General features: G+C 39.9%; 2 protein-coding genes across 2 annotated transcripts; one reads left to right on the top strand and one right to left on the bottom strand.

Moving 5' to 3' along the window:
* Positions 1-2,659: 2,659 nt before the first annotated feature.
* LOC132304667 (uncharacterized) lies at positions 2,660-3,936 on the top strand. The gene is made up of 3 exons (XM_059802405.1): positions 2,660-2,970; positions 3,261-3,519; positions 3,622-3,936. The coding sequence occupies exons 1-3, from the start codon at positions 2,660-2,662 to the stop codon at positions 3,934-3,936; spliced, it is 885 nt and encodes a 294-aa protein (XP_059658388.1).
* Positions 3,937-12,725: 8,789 nt separating this feature from the next.
* Positions 12,726-17,081, bottom strand: LOC132302595 (rust resistance kinase Lr10-like). Its single transcript, XM_059799502.1, has 3 exons — positions 15,968-17,081; positions 14,778-14,809; positions 12,726-14,472 (listed from the first exon to the last, which is right to left on the bottom strand). Exons 1-3 carry the CDS (start codon positions 16,813-16,815, stop codon positions 13,310-13,312), a joined length of 2,043 nt encoding a protein of 680 aa, XP_059655485.1. The 5' UTR covers positions 16,816-17,081; the 3' UTR covers positions 12,726-13,309.
* Between the last annotated feature and the right edge of the window lie 6,179 nt (positions 17,082-23,260).

Raw genomic sequence — 23,260 nt, 5'->3', positions numbered from 1 at the left:
GAATGTTATGAAACGTATGAAGAGGAAGCGGTGGCCAAGATTTGCATACAAGGCATGCAGAGGTCTTACCGCATTCACCTCATTAATCTGAAACTCCTCACCTTTGCTGACTTAATTGAGGCATCTCGGAACTTGGCAAGCAATCTCGCTATTTGTGCGCAGGGTGCTACCCAAGAGGAGTATCGGCGTAGATGGAGACCCCAAGTCACTGCTGCAGATGAGCCCCCCGGAAAGAAGAACGCGAGACCATCCCGTGCCCCTCGAGCAAAGAATCCGGACGAAGCGCCTCCCCCGTTCCCATGTACCCCTAAAGAGGTGGAAACCATCCTCAAGAAATGGATCCAGCACGGAGACATCAGGCTGCCAGAGGTCTCTCGTGAGCCCACCTTGGAAGAAATGGCCTACCCCAAGTACTGCATGTATCATCGGTATACTCGTCATCCTACTTATGATTGTTGGGCGTTGCGGAATACCTTTCACAGACGAATTGCTAACGGTGAACTCATTCTTCCCCCCAGAGATGTGAGGGAAGAGCCTTTCCCTGCGTATGATCGTGGAGTGGCAATGATGGTGTCCTGCAGGGAGACCGAAAGGGAAGAGACCGAGGGTGGTGCGGCCGAGATCACGCTAGTGCAGGGAGATGACCTCGAGGCCTTTCACTTGTTAGAAGCGGCTCCTGTCAAGAATATTCTCCAAAAGATGGATTTTTCTCCTTTTGCCCAGAAGGAAATAGCAAAATTTCTGTAGCTAGCAGCAAAGGAGGGTGTCAAGGAGGTGGCGTCTATCGCGTCACTCCCTGTATCACAAAAGTCAGCAGGGTCGGCTTTGGTCTTTACAGAGGAAGATAAATGTGTCCCTACTCCGCACAACAGGCCATTGTATGTTACGGCTTCGCTCAATGGGGTCAAGCTCAAGCGAGCGTTTCTGGATAATGGTTCGTCCCTCAATATCATGCCTCTGGAAGTCTTTCGCCGCAATGGTTTACCAGATGAGAAACTTATCCGAAGGCCAACAGAGATCGCCAGGTTTGGAAGTGATATTCGGAGAACTGAGGGGTACATGACGGCCGAGTTGACCATTGGGAAGTTCAAAAGTTCGGTGAAGTTTCACGTCATTGATTCGGATACCTCTTACCATTTGCCCATAGGTCGAAGTTGGATACACAAGTTCGGGATTGTACCATCCTAGTATCACCAATGCATGAAGGGGTTCTGGAACGGGAAACAGGTGATGGTCCGCTGCTCTGATCGACCATTTACTAAAAGAGAGTCTCACATGGTAGAGGCTGGATTCTTTAACGAGTTAGAAGATGCAGAGGAACCACAACCATTAAGGGCCTTTCTTCTACCGAAGTGGGAGGATGTCGACCAACAAAAGGAGGAGAAAATGCCAGGAGCGACTGCTAGCCGGAGGAAGTCAGCTATCTGCAAAAGGATACGTTTGGCCGACGGGAGAGTGGCATACCGCTTATGACGGTGTTGAGGGGCACGATCTAGGGCGAGATCGCGCCCCCGAGTAGAATCGTGTCAGGTAGAATCTCTGAAATTTGAGGAGGCCAAAATGGAGTCAGGCGAATCCGCTCGGCTCAGTTAAGAAGAAGTAGAGGAAGTTAATTTAGCCAATGACGGTCGCTCCCGGATAACCTATGTGTATAAAAAGTTGGAAGGAAGTGAAAAAGCGGCACTGGTAGCTCTGCTCAAAGAATTCGAGGATGTCTTTGCCTGGACATATGAGGAAATGCCCGGATTAGATCCTTAGGTAGTGACTCACCACCTTAACGTGCGACCGGATGCACGCTTGGTTAAGTAGGCGCAAAGAAGTTTTTGGCCAGAGCTTGAGTTGCAGATAAAGGAGGAGGTGCAGAAGCTTTTGCGTGCCGGCTTTATCAAACCAATTCAACATCCCATGTGGTCAAATGTGGTTCCAGTAAAAAAAAAAGAATGGAAAAATTAGAGTTTGTGTTGACTTCAGAGATCTGAACAAAGCATGTCCAAAAGATGATTTTCCACTGCCTATAATTGACAACTTGGTAGACTCAACCTCAGGGCATGAAATGTTCTCGTTCACGGATGGATACAGCGGATATAATCAAATTAGAATGGCGCAATGTGATGCAGAGAAAATAGCATTCCGCACCCCCATGGGAAATTTCTATTTTACAGTCATGCCCTTCGGCCTGAAGAATGCAGGGGCTACTTACCAGCGGGCCATGACAGCTATTTTTCGTAACATGTTGCACAGGCAAATGGAGGACTATGTAGATGATCTGGTGGTGAAATCCCGAGTTCGTAGTGAGCATTTGACTAATTTGAGAATTGTTTTCGAAAGATGTCGGAAGTTTAAGCTAAGGATGAATCCACTGAAATGCACCTTTGGGGTCGAGGCCGGCCGTTTCTTGGGCTTCATAGTGTATCGTCAAGGGATCGACATCGAGCAAAGCAAGGCCCGAGCTATCATAGAAATGCCCCCGCCGCGATCCCTCAAGCAACTGAAGAGTTTAGTAGGAAGGGCCTCGTATTTACGACGCTTTATACCGGCGCTCGCAGAAATAACACATGCTTTTGGCGCTCTGATGAAGGAAAAGTCCGAGTTCAGATGGAGCGAGGAACACTAGCAGGCTCTCGACCGTCTCAGGAAACTACTCTCCTCGCCGAACACCATGATAGCCCCTCGGACAGGGATTCCCCTCAGACTCTATATTACCTCGACAGAGCGCTCTATTGGGGCGCTCCTCGCTCAGGAAAAGGACGGTCAAGAGCGCCCCGTGTATTACATCAGCCGAGTTGTGCAAGGTGCCGAGGCACGCTATTCTTTGATAGAACGCCATTACCTCTTCCTCGCCTTTGTAGCTAAGAAATTCCGCCATTATTTCTTAGCCCATGCCATTCATCTTATCACCAAGTGTGACCCGTTGAGATATCTGCTCTCGCGTCCAATCATTTCGGGGCGAGTGGCACGGTGGCTCTTAATGTTAGCTGAGTTCGATATCCATTGTCTAGCACCACAGGCCATCCTAAGTCAAGCCTTGGCAGATCTGATAGCCCAATTCCCCTCTGGAAATTTTGAGCCGGTGTAGGATGATCTTCCCCTCGATGAATTCGAGTCAATTTGTTGCGTGGATGAGAACATGATCTGGACTCTGTCATTTGATGGATCATCAACCTCTACAGGAAGGGGCGCAGGAGTAGTGTTAACCCCTGAAGAGGGGAAAGCCCAAAAATTTTCATACAAGCTCACCTACGGATGTTCCAATAACACAGCAGAGTACTGGGTCTTCTGGCGGCCCTGGAAGCTAAAATCAAGCGGTTGCACGTGCAAGGGGATTCAAACTTGGTGGTAAAACAACTAGATGGCTCTTATGCTATCGAAGAGCCGGCTTTGGTAGCATATAGAACTATTATCCAGAAGCTCAGTGGTCACTTTAGTGAGCTCCAAATAACCCACGCACCGAGGGCTGCTAACCGGCATCCGGACGCCCTGGCCACTCTGGCATCCAAGGTTGAGATTACAGGAGAATCAGTAAACATTCGTATTCACAGGAAGAATGAGTCATGTCTACATAACATAAAGTGCACGGGTAATGAAGACAAGGAAGACTGGTGAGCTCACTATGAATCGCAGCTGAAGTGCGGCACGGGCGAGGTTCCTTTGTCGGAACTAAAAAATTTTGCATTGTATTTTGGAGTGTTGTACTTTAGAGCGCCTGGCGGAACCTTGGCAAGATGCATCAGAGAAGAAGAGGCGGGAAAAGTATTGGATGAAATTCACAGTCACACCTGCGACGATAATTCCTTGAGTCTATACCGAAGAATACAAAGGCAAGGGTATTACTGGCCGCGCATGGCAAAGGATGCTGCGGCTGTACAAAAGGCGTGTTCTGATTGTCGAGAAGTGTTCGAGGGGTCTCATTATGTAGCCAATGTTGAAGAAGACTGAAGACGGAAGTATGTGGAGTATCTTAAAAATCAGACGCTCCCACAGGATCTCGAAGAAGCTGCGCTGCTAAAGAGGGAGGCCAATCGTTTTTTTATCTGTAGTGGTGAGTTGATGAGGTACGGCTTTGACGGCAGACCTAAGTGGTGTGTCAATTCAGCCGAAGCTCGCGAAGTTCTGAAGCAAGTGCATGAGGACGAACACCAAGGGTGGAAGAGGCTATACCATCGCATTATACAATTGGGTTATTATTGGCCCACAATGCAAACTGACAGTAGAAGCTACGCCCAAAAATGTTGAGAATGCCAAGTTCATAGTCATGCCATCCACGCGCCAGCAATGGAACTACAGCCCACGGAGGCTCCTTGGCCCTTTCACACATGGGCAATGGATTTGATAGGACCCATTTCACCCAAGTCTAAGAAGATGAAATGGATACTTGTAGCAACAGAAGTGTGCACCAAATGGGTCAAAGCGGTAGGTCTATCGACAACGACTGGGCAAGTGGTAGCAAACTTTGTTAAGGAAAACATCATATGCTGATTCGGCGTACCTCGGGTCATTGTGTCAGACAATGGAACCCCCTTCGTTAACAGCAAGGTACGGGCACTCCTTCAAAGGTATCGAGTGGCCCACCACAAGTCGACTCCGTACTATCCTAAAGGTAACGGACAAGCGGAGGCCACTAACAAGACATTGATTCGAATCCTAAGTAGAACATTGAAGGAGCAACATAACAAATGGGCTGAGCAGTTACCGTTAGCGCTATGGGCATACCAGACTACCACAAGGGGAGCCATAGGCACCACCCCCTTTTCATCGGTATATGGCACAGAGGCGGTGCTCCCAATTGAAATAGCGATTCCATCTGGAAGTCTAGCTGAGCGAAGCCAGCTACAACTCGACCCCCGGATAGGCGAGCTCGAGGCGCTTCAGCAGCAGAGAGAGCATGCAAGGAATAAAATGGTAGTCTATCAAAGAAGGGTGGCTCGGGTATATAACGCCACTGTGCGTCCTCGGGCATTTCAAGAAGGTGATTTAGTCTTAAAGACCGCAACACATGTGATGCGAAACTTGTCCGCGCCTAAGTTTACCCCCAAGTGGATATTATGACATCGGAAGAATAGAGAGTAACAAGGTACTGGGCACGTTTAACGCTAAATGGTTAAAAAAGTATTACTCTTAATTTGTAAGCCTAATTCGAGGTCCTAAGACTGTAAGAGGCTTTTGTAATACCAAACCTGCTTTTGTAAGGAGAATCATGTTTGCTATTCGCTTAATGTAATGATTGAGCATGATTTTCTCTTTTTTCTTTCTTTTCACAAATCAAACATCTGGTTGACCTCACCTGTGATAGAGGTCGTTTAAAATTCATTTGCCCACCTCACCCTGGGGAGAGGTCAAAGCTGCAATATCACCTCGCCCCAGGGAAGGTCTGTCAAAAAATAAAAAAAACTGGCAGAGAATTGATTTATAATAACTTCCATGACATTGCGACAAAAAGGGGGGGAAGTTGGAACTAAGCAAGAAAAGACTGATTCATTAATAACATAAAAGGGACCCTCAAATGGGCTACAAACGGTTCTCGCTACAATTTTTTTTTTACAACCTCAAGGCAAATCATCTAACGCTAGAGTAGCGGGGCCGAGCAAGGATAGCTTGTGTTTGATCTCGGCATTTAGAGAAATAATATGTTGCTCCCGCACGCTCACTTGTTCTTGTAGCTCAGCCAGTCGAGCCCTCTCGGACTGAAGAATCTCTTTCTCCTCCTCGGTCTGATCTCGAAGATCTTTGATCTCCTCTACCATTCTTTCGCGTTCCACAAACGCCTTGATTCGTGCAAAAATGTCCTCAGCCCAAGCTACGTCAATCTGTGCTCACTTCAGATTAGTAAATAGGCGATCTAGGGAACTGAGTTTCTCCTTACTTAAAGAACGACCCCTGGCCTCACGAAGACTCACCACTAGTTCACACGTTATTTTGTATGCGAATTCTAGAAATAGAGGCAACATCCCCTCGAGATTGCCAAAGGTTTGAGGATGTTTAACCATCACCTCGTCTAGGATCTCCGCCTCACTTAGGGAAACATTGGCCCCACCCCACGACACGTGCGAGGTAGCATGTGCCCCGTGATCTGGCCCAGCAATGTTCTGTTCGGGTTCTTCCCTTTCTTCACCAGAACAATTCCGTATGTCTGGAATCATGTTTAGCTCCGGTTCAGATGCAACTATAGCTTCAACTTGACCAGCACCCTGTTCCCCTGGCTACTTCGAGCCACGAGGGCCTGAGACTTCATCTCTGGAAGAACCGCCGGAGTTAGAGCTTCCAGTCTTGTCCAGACTATCTTCAGAGGAAGGAAGGGACTGGAGAGCTGATTCGACCATCTTTTGGAACTCGGCAATGGGTTCTCGAGGTAGCATATGGACGACCTCGACCTGTGAACTGGTATCGCTGTTCTCGCCATTGCGGCCGGAGTAATGACCCTCAGAACCTACGGCGGCCTCGGCTGCATCAGACATGGCTGCCTCGACGTATGTGGTATGTGCAGAAGTGAGTTGAAAGAATAGGAATGAAGTGAGTTGGGAAGAATAGGAATGAAGGAACGATACCTGCATTAGAAGGAGAATGGCTCTGACTCATTTCAAAATTAAAGATCCCCATGGCGGGGTCTGCTTCAGTATTAACCTTTCCCGTGTCCTCGTTAAGCCGGCCTAAGTCTTTAGCCAAGGGGATTAATTCCTTCCCTACCCCGCGGCGAGGAGGCGCGGGAGGGTTGAAGTTAGATGTTAGTACCGCCCGTGCTGCTTGCTCGGGGTCTTCAAGGACACTCACGAGAGTGTGGAGGGGATCGAAAGGAATAGCTAAGCCAGCTGGTGCCTCGGGAGCTTGGACTATGGTATTACCAGGTGCGGTTGAAGCCGGAGCTTTTTCAAGAGGCGCGGACTGAGACCTCGTACTCTGGGCAACCCTAGCTCGAGCTGAGGGGACAGAAACCCCCAAGGAAGGGATGGAGACTGGAGCGAGGGGAGCTTCTTTGGTGGTGCCCTATATACATAAAAAAGAGATGGTTAATTTAAAAAGTGTAAGGAAGTGGCAAGTAAAGAATGCTCGCGCTTACCTTGGCTCTCCTGGTAGAGGTGATCGCGGGCACAAAGGAGCTGACGTCCTGATCAATCTTGCATTTGTCTCGCTTTGTCTTGGTAGCTCGGAGAGCTATCGTAGGCGCCGCAGTACTTGGAGGGACCAGAGGTGGTAGGCCAGTGGTGTTACAAAGCTTCCCGCGAGCAGATATAGAGGTGTTCTTAAAAGAGCGAAAGGAGGTATTGCCTTTTAGCAAAGAATGAGCAGGAACAAGAGTTGGAGTACTACTCACAAACTGCCTGAAGGAAGTTATTACCTCCTTCCAATACACTTTCGTCTGAGGTCCCCATCGCCCTACTCGTGCGGAAGAAGGAATGTGAAGGATTCGGCGATCCCCTAAGAGTTCTGCCTCCTCGAAATCCAGAAAACGTAAGAAGCCCAGGGCATAAGTACTATGATCTTGGCGAGCTCCATACCCATAGTCCCGAGGAAGCCCCTGATCAAACCCAAACTGTCGAGCTATCCTATGGGGATTGTAAACCTTGCCCCCTCCCAAGTTAGGAGGAAGAAGGGCTGGAAGGTAACCCGCTGAAGTCATGGCAACGATTGTCAAAGCTGGGGTACGCCTTAATGACTTGCCCGAGATAACCATGCCATCTCTCGAGGCGCAGCACTCCACCCGAGGACCATGGATGTAAGGGTGAGCTAGGAAATAACTCTCGCGGTCAATGTACTTCGCAAGCTTCTTTTTTGTGGTTTGCTTGTGCCATTGAAAGGATCGTTTCAGCCCCTTGTCTCGAGGAAGCGCTTTTGGGCAAGGACCATACCGAGGAAAGTGCTCATAAAGGAACATCTATAGGAAGATGGTGTTAATAGGAGAAACTAGACTCATGCGACCTACAGAGTGCTCCATGCGGGCGTGTGCCAAGTCAAGCTCATGATAGAGTGTGCCGAGGAACAAGGAGGCCAAGGGGAAGCTGTTACCATAGGACAATCTCACGGCTAAGGGGATGAGATCAGGACAGGGGCCATCATCGGGGGGACCTGGGAAGATGAACCTCGATAGCCAATATAGGAGGAAAGCTGCGAGGCGAGTCGAGTCTTTACACTTGGGACCATTAAAAGAAGCCTCTTCCTCTTGGTTCGGAGGAGGAAAGTCCCGAAAGTAGTAACGGAGGAGCGACACAAAAGTGCATTTTTTTCCAGTCTCCGGAAACTCCTCGCGAAGACCATCATCTTGGTAAAGCGAAGCAATCTTGCCGGCCGCGGTAACACCACTGCGTAGCTTGGCAGCAAGTTTGACCTCGTCTTCGGAAAGTGTCCACGAGCACGGGTTGTGCTCACCAAATACGTTTAAGCACATGAGCTGCACAATATCCTTTATGGTAAGGGTGAACTCCCCCCACGAAGTGACAAAAGTATGGGTGTCGCGGCTCCAGCGAGACAAGAGGAGAGCGAGATCATGGATGTCTCGCGGAATGGTCAACTCATGGGTGTTGCGGATCACATCAGTGATCTTGAAGACCTTTAAAGTCTTAAAAAATTCAGCATCAGAAAGTACAGCATCTGTCCATTGCTCCTACCCTCGACCGTGGCTGGTCTGGCTGGTAAAGCTGAGATTGGAATGAGGAAAGTCGCCGTGCTCAACTCTAAACCTTAGCACCGAGTTAGCAGGAATAGGCGTTCCTACCCGTGCGTAAGGCTCGCCCTCAAAAAGGAACATGTCTCCTGGGGTCTCGTCAACCTCGCTCAATTCATCACTGTTCGACCAAAAAGTATCATTCGAGCCAAAGTAAGGAGCGACTCGCCATTCTGCCAAAGGAGGAACATTGGGAACATCGTCGCGTAAGGTCATGACCGAAGCTCTTTTTTCCGAGTAAGGGTCTTGAGGAGTTTGAGAGGGGTCTAGTTTGTACTGTGTATAAGGGGTGAGTTTTGGTTTAAATAGTGGGGGCCCAGCACCCCAAGTGTCGCGCCCCTGGCCGGCGAAGACACGGGGCTCGGTATCCGAAGCGTCACAGTTCGATGTGCCAATAAAATTTTGACACATAAGTTGAGAAACCGAAGCGACATGACCTCTTGAATTGACATTTCTCCCCGGCATTGAAGTGATGTGACCCTTCGACAGAAATTACAGTAATAGGGATAAAATAAAAAAATAAAAAAAGAAAGAAAGAAAGAAAGAAAGAAAAAGCAGCTTGCTCGAGCCCCCCTCTCAGGAACCTCGAGCAGGGGGGCAAAATGTTGATGACCGCGCCACGATACCTGATTACGTGGCGCCACCTCTGTAACATAGGCACGACTGGCCAGTGCTAACCTGGCGTGCCCACGGTGGATTAGGTATTCTCGAGCTACCAATCCAATAACGGAGATTACTGGCTGAGGAAGGGGTCGCTACCCTTCCTCTACCGCGGACGCGCCCCGCTCCAGTCGGATGGGCTCCTCCCCCCTGGCTCGCTTGAGGTTGCTCTCTGAAAGACAAAAGAGGCTGAATTTATAAAAAAAATATATATATATCTAATTTTTTTTATTTTTATTTATTATTACGTATTTTGCTAATTTTGTAATTACATATTATTATTAGCTAAGAAACACTAGGCCACGGCCTTTTGGTTTTCATTCTTTATTTTAATTGCCAAAAGAAAATTTTATTATATTTAATAAGATTAGTAAAATGTGCATTATATATATAAGAATAGTTTTGTATATATCATTCTAGGAGTAGTTGATAGAATTTAGAATTTTATTTGTAATTGATATAGAATTTTTAGGAGTAGATAACTGTTTTTATATATTTATTAAAATAAACAATATTATAATAATTAAAAATACATTATAAAAATAATGTTGTATATATAATTTTTAAGAGTAGTTGATAAAATTTAAGATTTTATTAATAGTTGATATGAAATTTTTTGGAGTCAAGTATAGATATAGAATATATGTCTTACCTTTATATATATATAGAGAGAGAGAGAGAGAGAGAGAGAGAAATTTTTATATTGTCTCCTTCTCTCAAACATCCAACTTTAAATTTGGTAAATTGTAATCATATATTTTCAAATTATTAGTATTCATAGTCAATTTTTTTGTTATAAAAAGATTAATATAGTCTTCAAAATAGTAATACTATTTTTTACTTAAAAAAACATTTGAATAATTTTCTTGCACCTTTTGGAGCTAAATTTATTATTCATCAAAGGTTGCATAGGGCAGTGGTACTTACTCATCTTTTAAAATATATAAATAAATAAATTTATTAAAACTAGAATTTGATTTTCTCATTAGAATTCAAATATTTTTCCATTTTCATAGCATGTGTCTTATAGCATTACATTGTTTTATATAACAATTTTACATTACTTTATTAAATGATCAATTGGCCCATTGGTATCACCCCTTCCTCTCCCAGAGGGAAGGTAGGTTTTTTTCAAACCTATTGAAAATCAAGGCACAAGATTCGCCTCTTTATGAGGATATTCAAAAATTTCTCATTGACATATTTTATTGGACCAACCAAGCCAACGGAAGGAAAATGAGAAGAAAAGGTTAATAATTTAGGATGAAACTAAAAATCATTAATGGATCCCTCGCGTGATAAATTACCCCTTAATAAAACCTCTCACATGATATATTCTTTAAATCTACCAACTACCCAAAAAGAAAAGTTCTATCTTTTCTTTTCTCTACCTTTCGTATTTTTTACTCTTTCAATGTAAACAAATTGTAAGAAGCAATAGGATTAAAAAGTTAGGATGAAACTAAGGCTATGTTTGGTACGGTGGGTTTGAAGGAGGATGATAAGAGTAGTTATGAGGGAAAGGGAAGGGAAGAATAATTTTAACTCTCCATTGTGTTTAGTTGGTTAATGAAGGAAAAGAAAGGGAAGGATAATAATTATGTTTGGGAAAAGAAAGGAAAGGGAAGGATAATAATAAATTTACTATTATACCCTTATTATTATTTTAAAGGAGATATATATATATATATATATATATATATATATATATATATATATATATCTTATATTTTGCTACACAGCACCTCCATCTCTAATCTCGTTCTCAAATCTAAACTTGCCCTCTCCTCCTCCTCCTCCTCTCTCTCTCTCAAATCAAAACCCACATCTTTCAGTTTCCATTGCTGTTCCAGTTCGGGTTCACCGTGGCCGTCCGCCTCAAAAAATCAAAACCCACATCTTTCAGTTTCCATCACTGTTCCAGTACAGGTTCGCCGTCCGCCGTTCGCAAGCTTCCCGCGCTGAATACATGCCCAATATCAAGTGCAATTTTGAGGGTAAAAGTGGCATGACAAATATTATATGAGCCATTGCCTGCCATTGCCTTCCCTTTCCTTCCTTATCCTCCTATTTTTGGAAGGTTAAAGAAATTACTGTACATTGTTATGAAGAACCCCTCCAAACCCTTCCCTTTTCCTCCACTCACCTTACCCAAACACAATTTTTTTATAACCCTCCATCACCTTTCCTTCCCTTTCCCTTCAAACCCACTCTACCAAACTGAGCCTAAAGAAAAATGAATGAAAGCTTTTCTTATATCTGGATTATATATAAAAGGGAAAAGAAAAGAAAATTAGAGCTAAGGAAGGGTTTGAAAACTCATGTCCTTCTAAAAATTATAATTAAGAGAATCAGTGATTATCTACTTTTCTTTTTTTTTTTTTTTTTTTTTTTTTTTTTGAAAAAGATAAATGGTCTGCCATTGTTTTTTTTCCTTCCTCTCTTATCCTGAAAGGTTGGATTCTAATAGAAAAAGAGAAGAAAAGAAAAACAAAATGGAGCACAGGTGACCACATCCATAACCAACCCTTCTTGGCACAAATTATCGCAATAGCTCAAGACCATATGGTTTCAATTTCCCCTTAAACTTCCTATTTTTTTTATTTTTTTAAATTTTATATTTTTTTATTTAATTTTTTTAATTTTCTTTTACACCAATTTTTTAAATTATTTTTTATTATTTAAAATTTTTAATTTTAGTCAATTTTATTTATTTCTTTTTAAAAAAAAATTTTTAATTATTTTTTATTTTTTAATTATTTAAATTTAAAATTATTTTTAATTATTTTTAAAATTTTTTTGGAAGGTTTTAAAATTTTTTATTATTTTTAATTTTTAATTTTTTAAATTATTTATAATTATTATTTTTAAAATTTTTAAAATTATTTGTTTTTTAAGAAGAAATTTCTAGAGAGAGAAACTTAGAAAGAGTGGATTGATAAGAAACAAATTTAGAGAGAGATGATTGTGAGTGAGAAAATTTTAGAAAGAGAAATGAGTTGAGTGTAATATAGAATAAATGTGTGTTGTTTGTTTATTATGTAATGGGTGAAATATAGGTTGAATAAAGAATATGGTTAACCATATTTAACCCATTTTGACCCTCAAATTAAATAGTTAAAAATTACTCAACCCATCTTGACCTTCAAATTAAATATGATTCAACCATGACTATTAAAAACGGACTAATATAGACAGATATATAATTTCTGACCCATTTTGCTGCCCCTAAATTCTATACCATAAATTTTCCAGAAGAATTTTTAGCTGAACTGTTCAGCTTTACAGATGTCTAGTCTTGTCCACTACAACAAATTTCAAGATTTCCATAGACAAAACAGAATATTCACCTTGATACCCTACTGGACTTTTATTAATGAGTAATTACTATAATTCTCTCTACTCCCAAAAATAATAGTAAAAATTAATAAATAAATAATCCAACCCTGCAAAAATGCACTTAATTTAAAAACAGGAAAGCTTTATGCATGTGGAAGCATTACACAAAATAATTTAATTTTTGGTTAAGCAATGGTTTGCCTCCTCTTCAATCACCTCACCATCCATGAAATCCAAGTTCTTGCACCGTCTCTGCAGTTGCAAAAAAAATATTGCAGACTCACCATCATATTTCTTTCATTTTGACTCAAATGTGGGGAGACTAATGAATCCCTATTTGTCAAATCTCATATTGTCACGAGACCGTCCCGCTATGTAGATATTGTTCGCTTTGTACACTCTCTGTACTCATGATTTTTAAAACACGTCTATACAGTTAGAAGACATCCACACATTTAAGTGTTGTGAACTTCTCCCCCAAGAGATGCGCGAGGTCACACATATCCTACTCACCTTCGTTTTAGCTCTTCCTTTGTTCTTATAATTTTTCCTAATGAATTTCCCAACCTGAAGCATCTTTTGCATCTTTACCACCTTGTAAGGATGGTTCTTTTGTGTCCTTACAACTTCAGGCACTACCTTTACATTGCTCTGGTTTTAATTTTCAGTGATTTCACCACTTTCAAATGCTAGAGGTAAGGCACTGTCATCGCTCTCAATGGAAGTCATGTCATGCTCAAATTTCACGCGAGGAGGAGAGAAGAAGAATGGCTTAGGAGGCATTTCAATGGCTTCTGCATTGCCGGACAACATTTCAACCACTCTGGTCATCGAGGGACGATCTCTAGGATTTATCTGAATGCACCACAAACCAACCATAACCATCTTCCTCGCAATGAACACTTCCTCTTCCACCACAGAATCAACATTTTCTTCAATGAGCTTGTCATAAATCCAACTTGGAAAGTATGCTTCACTTGAATTGCTCGTCTCTGGTTCTACATGCTTCCTCCCTCCAACTATCTCTAACAGCATCATTCCGAAACTATAAACATCGGATTTATGAGAAGGATTCCCAATATTTCTCATGAAAATCTCGGGAGCAATATAGCCTATGGTTCCTCTTGCACCTGTCATTGTGACTGCACTTCGATTTCTAGAATATACTTTTGCCAACCCGAAATCTGAAATCTTGGGATTGAAATTCTGGTCCAGCAACACATTTTGAGGCTTTATGTCAAGGTGCAAAATCCGCGAGCCACAACCGGTATGCAGGTACTCTATTCCATGTGCAACTCCTATGGCAATTTCAAGCAGCCTTGCCAAACCAAGTGAAATGCTCACCTCCTCTTTGGATATTATGTCTGCTAAAGATCCATTGGGCATGTACTCGTAAACAAGAGCTTGTTTTGATCTGTCCCAACAAAATCCCAATAAATGTATGACATTAACATGGTGGATTCTACCGATGGTGGCTACTTCATTGATGAAATTGTGGCCGTTGTCTCTGCAATTCTCGAGCATTTTGACAGCAATGAGCCGACCATCTGACAATTTTCCCTTGAAGACGTTGCCATAGCCGCCTCCCCCTAATTTTTCTTTGAAGCCATTGGTCATTTTTCTAATGTCATTGTAGGGATAGTTGGTCAGCACAGTTGATTGATAGTTCTTAATGAACTGCTTTGCATTTCTCTCATCCTCTGTGGTTTGATCCTTTTTGAAATATGAGGTCTTGAAGATTGCAGAAGTACCCTTTTTATACTTGAAAATGAGCAGTGCGACTACAACAAGTAGAACAAATGAGCTTCCGGATGCAACACCTACAAGCAAGACACAGCTCAATGAGGAATTAATTAAATGCACAAAAACAAGAACCGAAACTCATTAGAACGGTGTTGTTAACAACCATCTACTCTTAAAAAAAACTTAAGCTGTTAAAGAGAGTGTAACTTTTATATTTAAATCCTTCAACACACACTCATGGATTTAACACGGGTAAGATTTGAACACAGAACCTGAAACTCATAAGGTTGCAGGGTAAAGTGATTTTGTGGCATTATGAGTAGTTTTTGGATGAGATACAAATTTCTACTTTTACCAGGTTTCTACAAGGTTAAGGATATACCTGCAATGAGCTTCCATCTACTTGATTTGTTCCTGCAAGGTTGAGAAGGAAAATAATAGACATTATGAAACATTCAACTTATCTAAATAAACGAGGATTGATGGTCTATCAAACAAAACAAGTAGTTGTGGCTACCAAGCAAAACATTTTCATTGAGAAAATGTGAAACTGAAGCAACAAAGGGCACCTGATTATGTAAATGTAATAAAATGAAGATCATAATTCGAGCCCAACCTTAGTTTTCTTTAGGTTGGATGGGTTCGGTTAAACATGCCTTTTTATTATAGAAAATGGTACTAAAAAAATGATTTTATTTTTATACAAAACATGATCATACCTAACATTCCAACTGGTATTTATTAGACTAGTATTATTAGCTGGGACTGACATTGAATCATTACTTCTAGAGGGGAGGAAAAGTGACACATCAAAGAAAGTGAGAACAACCACCATGGCTGTGGTTCCATGAGAATATATTGGTGTGCCCCGTGCACTTGGCCATCAAAGCCTTCTGTTCCTGCGTGTGTTGTGCATGGACGGACCGGATACACCAAATACCTTCTCGTGGTCCTATATCATCGCATTAAATCACTTTACTTCATATACTAGTGAGGATCATTAATTAATTCCGCACTTAATGCTTTAATATCAGAGTGTCATTAGTGTGAGCTCGAGTATCATAGCATTGGAAGGAACTAGAATAAAGTAATTATGATAAAGTCTACAATACTATGGGGTACTTACACGTTGTGCCCCCGCTAATGAAGCATCATGGAAACTCTAATTTATCTTGACACACAAGTGAAGGGGCCAGATTGGCCCTGGGTCGGGTCAGTAAAGCCAAAAATGTCTTGCGCCTATTGGCAGCCAGCAAAGACCATCCCGGACCCAATTAAAAGATCCAGTGGCCCCTTCCACTGGGCATCAGAGCTGGCTGTCTTGTGCACGGACGGACTAGACACACTATGGGGTACTTACACGGGGTGCCCCCGCTAATGAACCATGGGAACTCTCATTTATACACAGCAAAAGGACTAAAGTCATATAATCCCATCCACATGCTAGAAATAATTAAGCGTAAATGATAAGTAGTAAACTCTTGGACGCATCTTTTTAATGTAATGTAAGTAGCGAATAATATGATCGTGACCTAATTATATTTAATAACTTGGAGAGATGAAAACACTTACCTAACACCACATCCACCTTTACAAAAACAAATAATGTTGTTGGCGCCGCTGTCATATCCACACCGTCCACTTTTATTTTGACACTTCATACAATTATCAGGAGTCGTCCAATTTAACGCAAACCCATCACCCAGAACACCCAACACCAACTCAATCGAACGGTCACCACTAGTCCTATTCAAGAACCCATACCTAAACAAGCTCGCATCCAATACCGGCACCATCATCACCAACTCGCACCCACTCGGTATCTGAGTCGCCACCGGGCTGACTCGCCCATCAAACCAAAGATAAAGACGAAAATCATCACCCTCACTGCAACTGTAATTTCCCACAATTTGTTGAGGCATGATTGTAGTAGCTACCTCAATTGGGCACTTGAAGAAGGTGAAGTTGTTACCCCGTGTAGGGAGTGTCAGGGATGCTGCTGAATCGGCGGGAGTGGAAAGGGAGGGGTTTCTGAGGGACCCACACGAGCCGGAGCGAAGGTCGTCGATGAGCTGAGGATCGACGACGGTGATGAGGTTTTCGGATGCGTAGAGGCCGAGGACACGGTAGGAGCGGCCGGAGAGTTCGAGGCCGGCCGGAAGGGAGGAGGTGGCGTCGCAGGAGATCTGGAAGCGCGGAAGGCCACAGTCGTAGGGACGGGAGCCGAAGGTGTAGGAGGAGGAGAAGGGGAAGGGGAAGGTAATGTTGCCACACCAAAAAGGTGCACAATTGTCGTAGTACTCGGGAGAATTCAACTTTTCGGAGATACTGAGAGTGAAAAGAGTGGTGCATGAGATGAGAGAGAGAAATAGTATGGTGGGATGGAAGAATTGGAGAGAAGTTAGCGGTTTGATCACCATATTTTTTTTTTTTTGGTAGTAATTGTAATGGTTTCTATATTTTTGTTTTCCTCTTTTCGACTTAAAAAATAATAATAATAAAATAAAAGGGTCAGTAGGCTAAATATGCCATGCTCATCCTTTGCGATGAGTGATGTATGGCTATCAAGGCAGATGGCTGACATAATTTGTGGACTTTTCAAAAAAATTAAAAAAAAACAAAAACAAAAACAAAATTAAATTTACTAGTAAACTTTGGCGTCTTTGACTTGTACTACTACTATAACTCCGGCTGGTCTCGACCGCTGTTTTATTGTTTTACCATATTTGCTTAACAAGAAGATCTATATCAAGAATTCTTACATTAAAAATTGAATTGGTATATATGGTAGAAAATTAGAAGAGAGACAACATGATTTTAAAATACAAGTTTCAGTTGGATGTAAGTTAAATGGCCCCATTTGGTAATTTTTATGTTATTGTGTCTCTCATTTTCAATTTTTACTTTTAGTGGTTGTTATTGTATTTCTTTATTGCTTGTGTCAAACTAATAAAAAATAAAATCAACACGACTGATAGAGACAAGTTGAGCTTAAAATAGCTCATCGTGAGACAAGTTGAGTTTAAAATAGCTCATCGTGAAAGACGATGATGGAGCGAGTTAAGAATATGTTTGTTTTTGGTAGAAAATAAGTCAAAATAATTTTTTTTTTTCTCCCTAAAAATTGGTCATTTTGAAAATATGTTTTCAAAATTTTAAAATATTTTGAAAACTAAAAAACAAACGACCCCAGGGTTCGCATTTAATAAGCTAGCTTCTCATCCCCTTACTTTACCCCTAAACGCATTTAATAAGCTAGCTTCTCATCCCCTTACTTTACCCCTAAACAAAGATACACTTGTGGCGACCTTATGGGCAGGTATGTGTGAACGTGTGTAGGTGACACCAATAGACTATTTCGCTGGATGTGTTATATGTGCACAATTCCACATCATCTGGGTGTGGATGAGGCAAATGCTATATGTATATTCAATACCCTTTTATGACACAACGTATTTTAAAATCGTGATGGTCATGAACCAATCAAAACTTCAAAGTTAAGCGTGCTTAACCTAGAGTAGTACTCTAGGAAGTTTCTGGTTCGGGAGAGCCAAAAACGGACAATATCCTAGAGTAGTAACAGGATGAGTGACCCCTGGGAAGTCTATAGCTCGGGGAGCCAAAAACAGATAATATTGTGTCTGGTTAGGGTAAGGGTTGTTATAAAATTGTTGAAATTATTTGTCGCATTGGTTTGTAGGAGCCAAAAACAAACAATATTGTGTTTCACTAGGGTAATATTGTGTCTGGCTAAGGTAAGAATTGTTACAAAATTGTTGAAACAATTTGTTGCAGTGACGGAATGGAGAATATCTAAATCAAATTAAATAAATATACAAAGTTCAAATCTTGTTAAAGTACATTTTTGTGTGAATCATTAAAGCTAAACCTTGCAATATAATTCATATTCAAGCCAAATAATTCCTTCACATGCAAGATGGCCGGTCAAATTAAGATAATGCAAGGCAATCACTAGCCTAGATATTGAGAAGCACATTAACTTTAATTTTCTCCAAATTTAGTTAAAACATATAAGCATATCGGGGTAGCTCTGTTGTACAATATGAGTCCCCAATTGATCCCATTCATTGGCATGTATAGGGTAAATATGACACTATAGTATCTCATTGATCGTCTTCTATTTCGCAAGTCTTTGCAAAATCTGCATTACAAGTTAAGGAACACACTTTGAATTAGGAATTAAACCCAAGCAGAATCGGGGCTATCCTTATCAAAGGTTGTAGGGTGCTTGGATGAAACTTCATAGCAAAAAGAAAGCAAATGAGATGAAACTTCATAGCAAAAAGAAAGCAAATGAGATGAGAGAATTCAAGTTTTGGGAGTGAGTGAGATGGAGAAGAGTGGTGCATGAGACAAGTGAGAGAAATAGTATGGTACTAGGATATTGGAAGATGGGTAGAAAATCTAGAGGTCTGATCACCATTTTTGAGTGACTGGTATGGTTTCTATATTATTATTTTTCATTTTGGATTAAATTACATACTATTTTCAAGTGCTCAGTATATTAATAGTCCACCTTATGGGTACTCCTTTGCTTGTATTGGTACATAGGAATCTGAATCCTCTATTAGATGATATTAGGGTTAGGGATACCCATATACAACAACCCCATTACCTACCCATAGTTACCATGCATAGGTTTACTTGAGCAACGACACTTGCACAACTGTACATTTAAAAAAAAAAAAAATGAAATGAAAAAAATATTATATTGTATTGAATTGATGTTAAATACAAGAGGTATATATATATAGCTGAGGGTAGGTGTGTGAGTTTGTATATCATTAAAGTTTAATAAAACTCTTTTAGCACTCGGTTTATAAATTCAAAATATCATAATATGACATGTTTTTATTCTCTTTAACTAGTATTTCTTTGTTTATGAAATTGTTATTTTGGGTTGAATGATATTTAAGCACAATTTTTATATTTGTTTTATCATTTACTTATATATATATAAATAATTATTATTTTTTCATTCAAAATTGTAGATGTTTTATTAAGTCACGCGTTATTTCACGGTGCATAAAGATTAAAGGACCAGCTAGGAATCAATTTAATAAAGGACTACACATGTTAATTGATTTTGATCATGTGCGCGCGCAAAAACTCGTTCAACTTTGACAAGTTAACTAAGTATTGCTCAACACTCACGAATACAATTAAAAGAATGGAAGAAATATTGAAATCAATACTCAAAATCGCCAAGCAAAGATTGTCTGCCTTTATTTGAGGTCTCCATTACAACAAATAAGGGTTTCAGCGACTGTCTAAACCGCCGCTATAAGGTTCCCAAAACGCCGGTAATTCCTCTACCGGCGGTTTTACCTAACAGCCAGGTTTGAAATAATTACCGGCGGATGTATACAACCGCTGGTGAAAGATGATTCAGTGGCGGTTTTGTCTGCCGGTGTATTCAAAGTAAAATGTCAATTAACTGTATACTTCGTCACTTTGAAGTGCCAGTAATGTAGACTTTTTTACTTTTGGGGACGTGTTAAACGCCGCTGTATTCTTATACTCCAGCACTTTGAAGCGCTGGTAATGTAGATTTTTTTACTTTTGGGGGCGTTTTAAACCGCTGGTAACGTGTTAATTTAAAAAGCAAAACTATTTTCTGGTTTAATTTATATATTAGCAAATATTTTATTTTGTTCCCAGTTTAATGAAATCAAAAATAATTTACCAACCACAACACATCAAACAACTTAAATTTGATATGTAAAATAGAACAAAGTTGCATTAGAATTCAATAACATCCCATAACATATAAGTTTTGTTTCAAAATGTCAAGTGCTAATAAAAGGTTAAAAAATGAAACACCAAAATCTAATAAAACTTCAAAAGGAAATCATTCAAAATAAAACATCAACGTTTCATTGAGAATTTGAGTGAGACTATGTGAGGATCTTGAGAATTAATCGTTCAACTTCATCTCTCGTCTTGTTTCAATTTACCATACATACATTTTAAATAAAAGCCATTAAACAAAGAATAATAATTAAGACAATTAAATGTATGGTTAAAATAATATGATAATTAAAATCTATAGTGAGCACATTGATGAAATTTCATGACCAAAAATAAAATTTAAGGATCACCAAGTGTAGTTGAGGAGCCGGGTACCTTCACTATAAAAAATAATTTTATTATGCACCTTTATAATAGAATATAATTATAAATATATTAGGACTTATAATATTTATATAGTTAAATGTTTACAAGGGTACAATAACAAAAATATTTACCTGTACATTAGAATTTTGATGTTCAATATGATGCAAAATCATAGCCATTTTTGCATTCAAAGCTTCATATTTTTCATCATACTCAACACACTTCTTTTCCACTATCTCCTTCATTTCTGCATATGCAACATGTGTCTCCTCCTATACTTGTGAGGTCCTTATCAGGTCCGCTTTACTAGGAGATGGCCCCCAAAGACTAGTAGATGTAGGTCCTAAGCCATACATCTGAACACCGCCTCTTCTTTCTTCTCCTATAATGTAATACCCCTAATTTTAAAAGGATAGTCTCGGTATTTTCTTTTATGGTTTTTATGTATTTTTAAATTCTTTACTCGATCTACTTGTCTATTTGTTTAATTGTTAATTGTTTAATTGTTTAAATTGATTTCTTTTATGATTTTTGTGCATTTTTAAATTCTTTACTTGATTTATTTATCTATTTGTTTAATTGTTAATTGTTTAAATTGATTTCTTTGTGTAATTAAATTATATGCTTATGTGGATGTTCATTAATTGATTAAATTACTTTATTTGTTTAATTGATATTATTTGTGTTATTGAAATTTTATGATAGGTGACTTAAATTAAATGTGTAAAATTAATTGTTTAAAGTAAAATGTTTAATTTTATTAAGGATGGGATTGGATGGGTTGGATTAAATGGGTATGGTTGACACCCATGGATGTATATACATGTATCTATGGGTATATATGTATATGTGGATTAGTTTAATTGTTATTAATTATTAATAATTGAATTGTAATTTTAGTCATTATTTAATATATAATATAATTCTAGGGTTTTATATTCTTCACGGGTTAACCGACTTTTCTTTTCATTCCCTAAGCGTAATTAGAATTAGGTTACCCTAAGTTGGCCTATAAATACATCATTAGTGGTCTGCCAAGGGTTTAGAACCCCATTCCCGTAAAAGTGGAGGTAGAGAGAAAAAGTAATGAGGTTTGAGAGAACGGAGAGAACCAGTAGGGTTTCGGCTGTAGATTAAAGGACGGAACAAGGAGGAGGGAAGGTATTGATTGTGGATTTAAATCAGAGCAGTAGGAGGTTGACAGTGAACGGAAGTCGTCGGAAAACTTAGGAAGACGACGTTAAGGTTTCAAAACTGAAATCTCCAAGGCAAGTTTTATTCTTACTCTCTCCCCTTGACCTGTGTTCTGTGCATGCCTAGATGATCTCTAGGATTTTAATCGGACATTAAATCAATCTTGTATGCTTATTAAATCAGAATTAATCTGTATATGTGTTGTAAATTTAATCTGTTTCTTCGTATCAATTATTTCAAATATGTGTTCTAAATTTCTGTTAATAATGCATACTGGAGTTTAGATGTTTTCTAAGTAATTTTGGGACATAAAATTGAAACCTAAGAATTGTATTAGACATTACAGAGGGTTCTGAAACATAGTCGGAGGCGAATGAGACAACCGGATCAGTTTACGGCTCTCTGTGGGAGAGAAAGCCGGCTCTCCATGAAGGGGAGAGCCGGCTCTCTTGTTTAAATACACCAGTAAGTGTATTTTTGGTGGTTTTTGGAACTTTAAGGGCTGAAATAGAATTCTGGGTTTTAAAGGGAGGGTTTTTAATGATTTAAATCAACTTGTTAAAATCCTTAAACAGTTAGTATATGCTAATATGCTAATATTACTGGACATCATGAAATTTAATTATTTATTTGCATGCTGTCAGTGGATGTGGAATATTTACTTGCTTATTGTTGTTCGAGCAAGCTAAATTGATTAGTATGATTGTACTTAAGTATAATTGAATATAATATGCTCAGTTGGTTATCTGATTTATATTATATCATTCCCTAGATTTTAATTGACGCTCTATTGATTACTACTTTGTCAATTATTGGACTGTCTTGTGGATTAACTGAAGTTTAAATTAAATTATTTAAATTGTTAATTACATGGATGTTATTCTAGATGTTAATTGATGAACCATTAAATTATATTCTGTCAATTACATGGATGTTATGGATTGTATGTACCGGTATGGGACGGTGACATATTAGGGATGGTTTAACTCAAAACGCTAAGTCCTACCTACTCTGGAATAAGGAAATGGATTATAAAATTAAATCCTACTTATATTTAAGTCAGATCAACTGAGTAAGTTGAGTGACTAACTGGATTACTTATTAGTTGTATTTAAGTCAGATTAACTGAGTAAGTTGAGTGACTAACTGGATTATTTGTTATTTATATTTAAGTCAGATCAACTGAGTAAGTTGAGTGACTAACTGGATTAGTTGTTACTTTTATTTTATGTCAGATCAATGAATAATTGAATGACATACTCTGGTTTTGAATGGATTTTAAATATATGATTATGGTACCACGATTTGAGCTTGAGTCTCAGAATCGATGGTTAGGGAGCGTATATATATTGGGATGTATAGCTGGCTATAATGGTTAAGGTATACCCTGTTAGGTCTAGGTACTCATGCCCATCTCTGGTGCATTTTGCGTGTTGCCTTTTATTCAAGTTGAGACCCCCTTTGAAGTCCAGTGAGAGTCCCTTAGTGTGGATATATATATATATATATATATATATATATATATGTATGGAC

This window comes from Cornus florida, unplaced genomic scaffold, assembly GCF_030987335.1.
Source record: "Cornus florida cultivar Cherokee Brave unplaced genomic scaffold, ASM3098733v1 CherokeeBrave_3.0.0_Hap2_Chr04, whole genome shotgun sequence".
In the NCBI taxonomy this organism is placed as follows: Eukaryota; Viridiplantae; Streptophyta; class Magnoliopsida; order Cornales; family Cornaceae; genus Cornus; species Cornus florida.
This window is presented reverse-complemented; position numbering and strand designations above follow the sequence as displayed.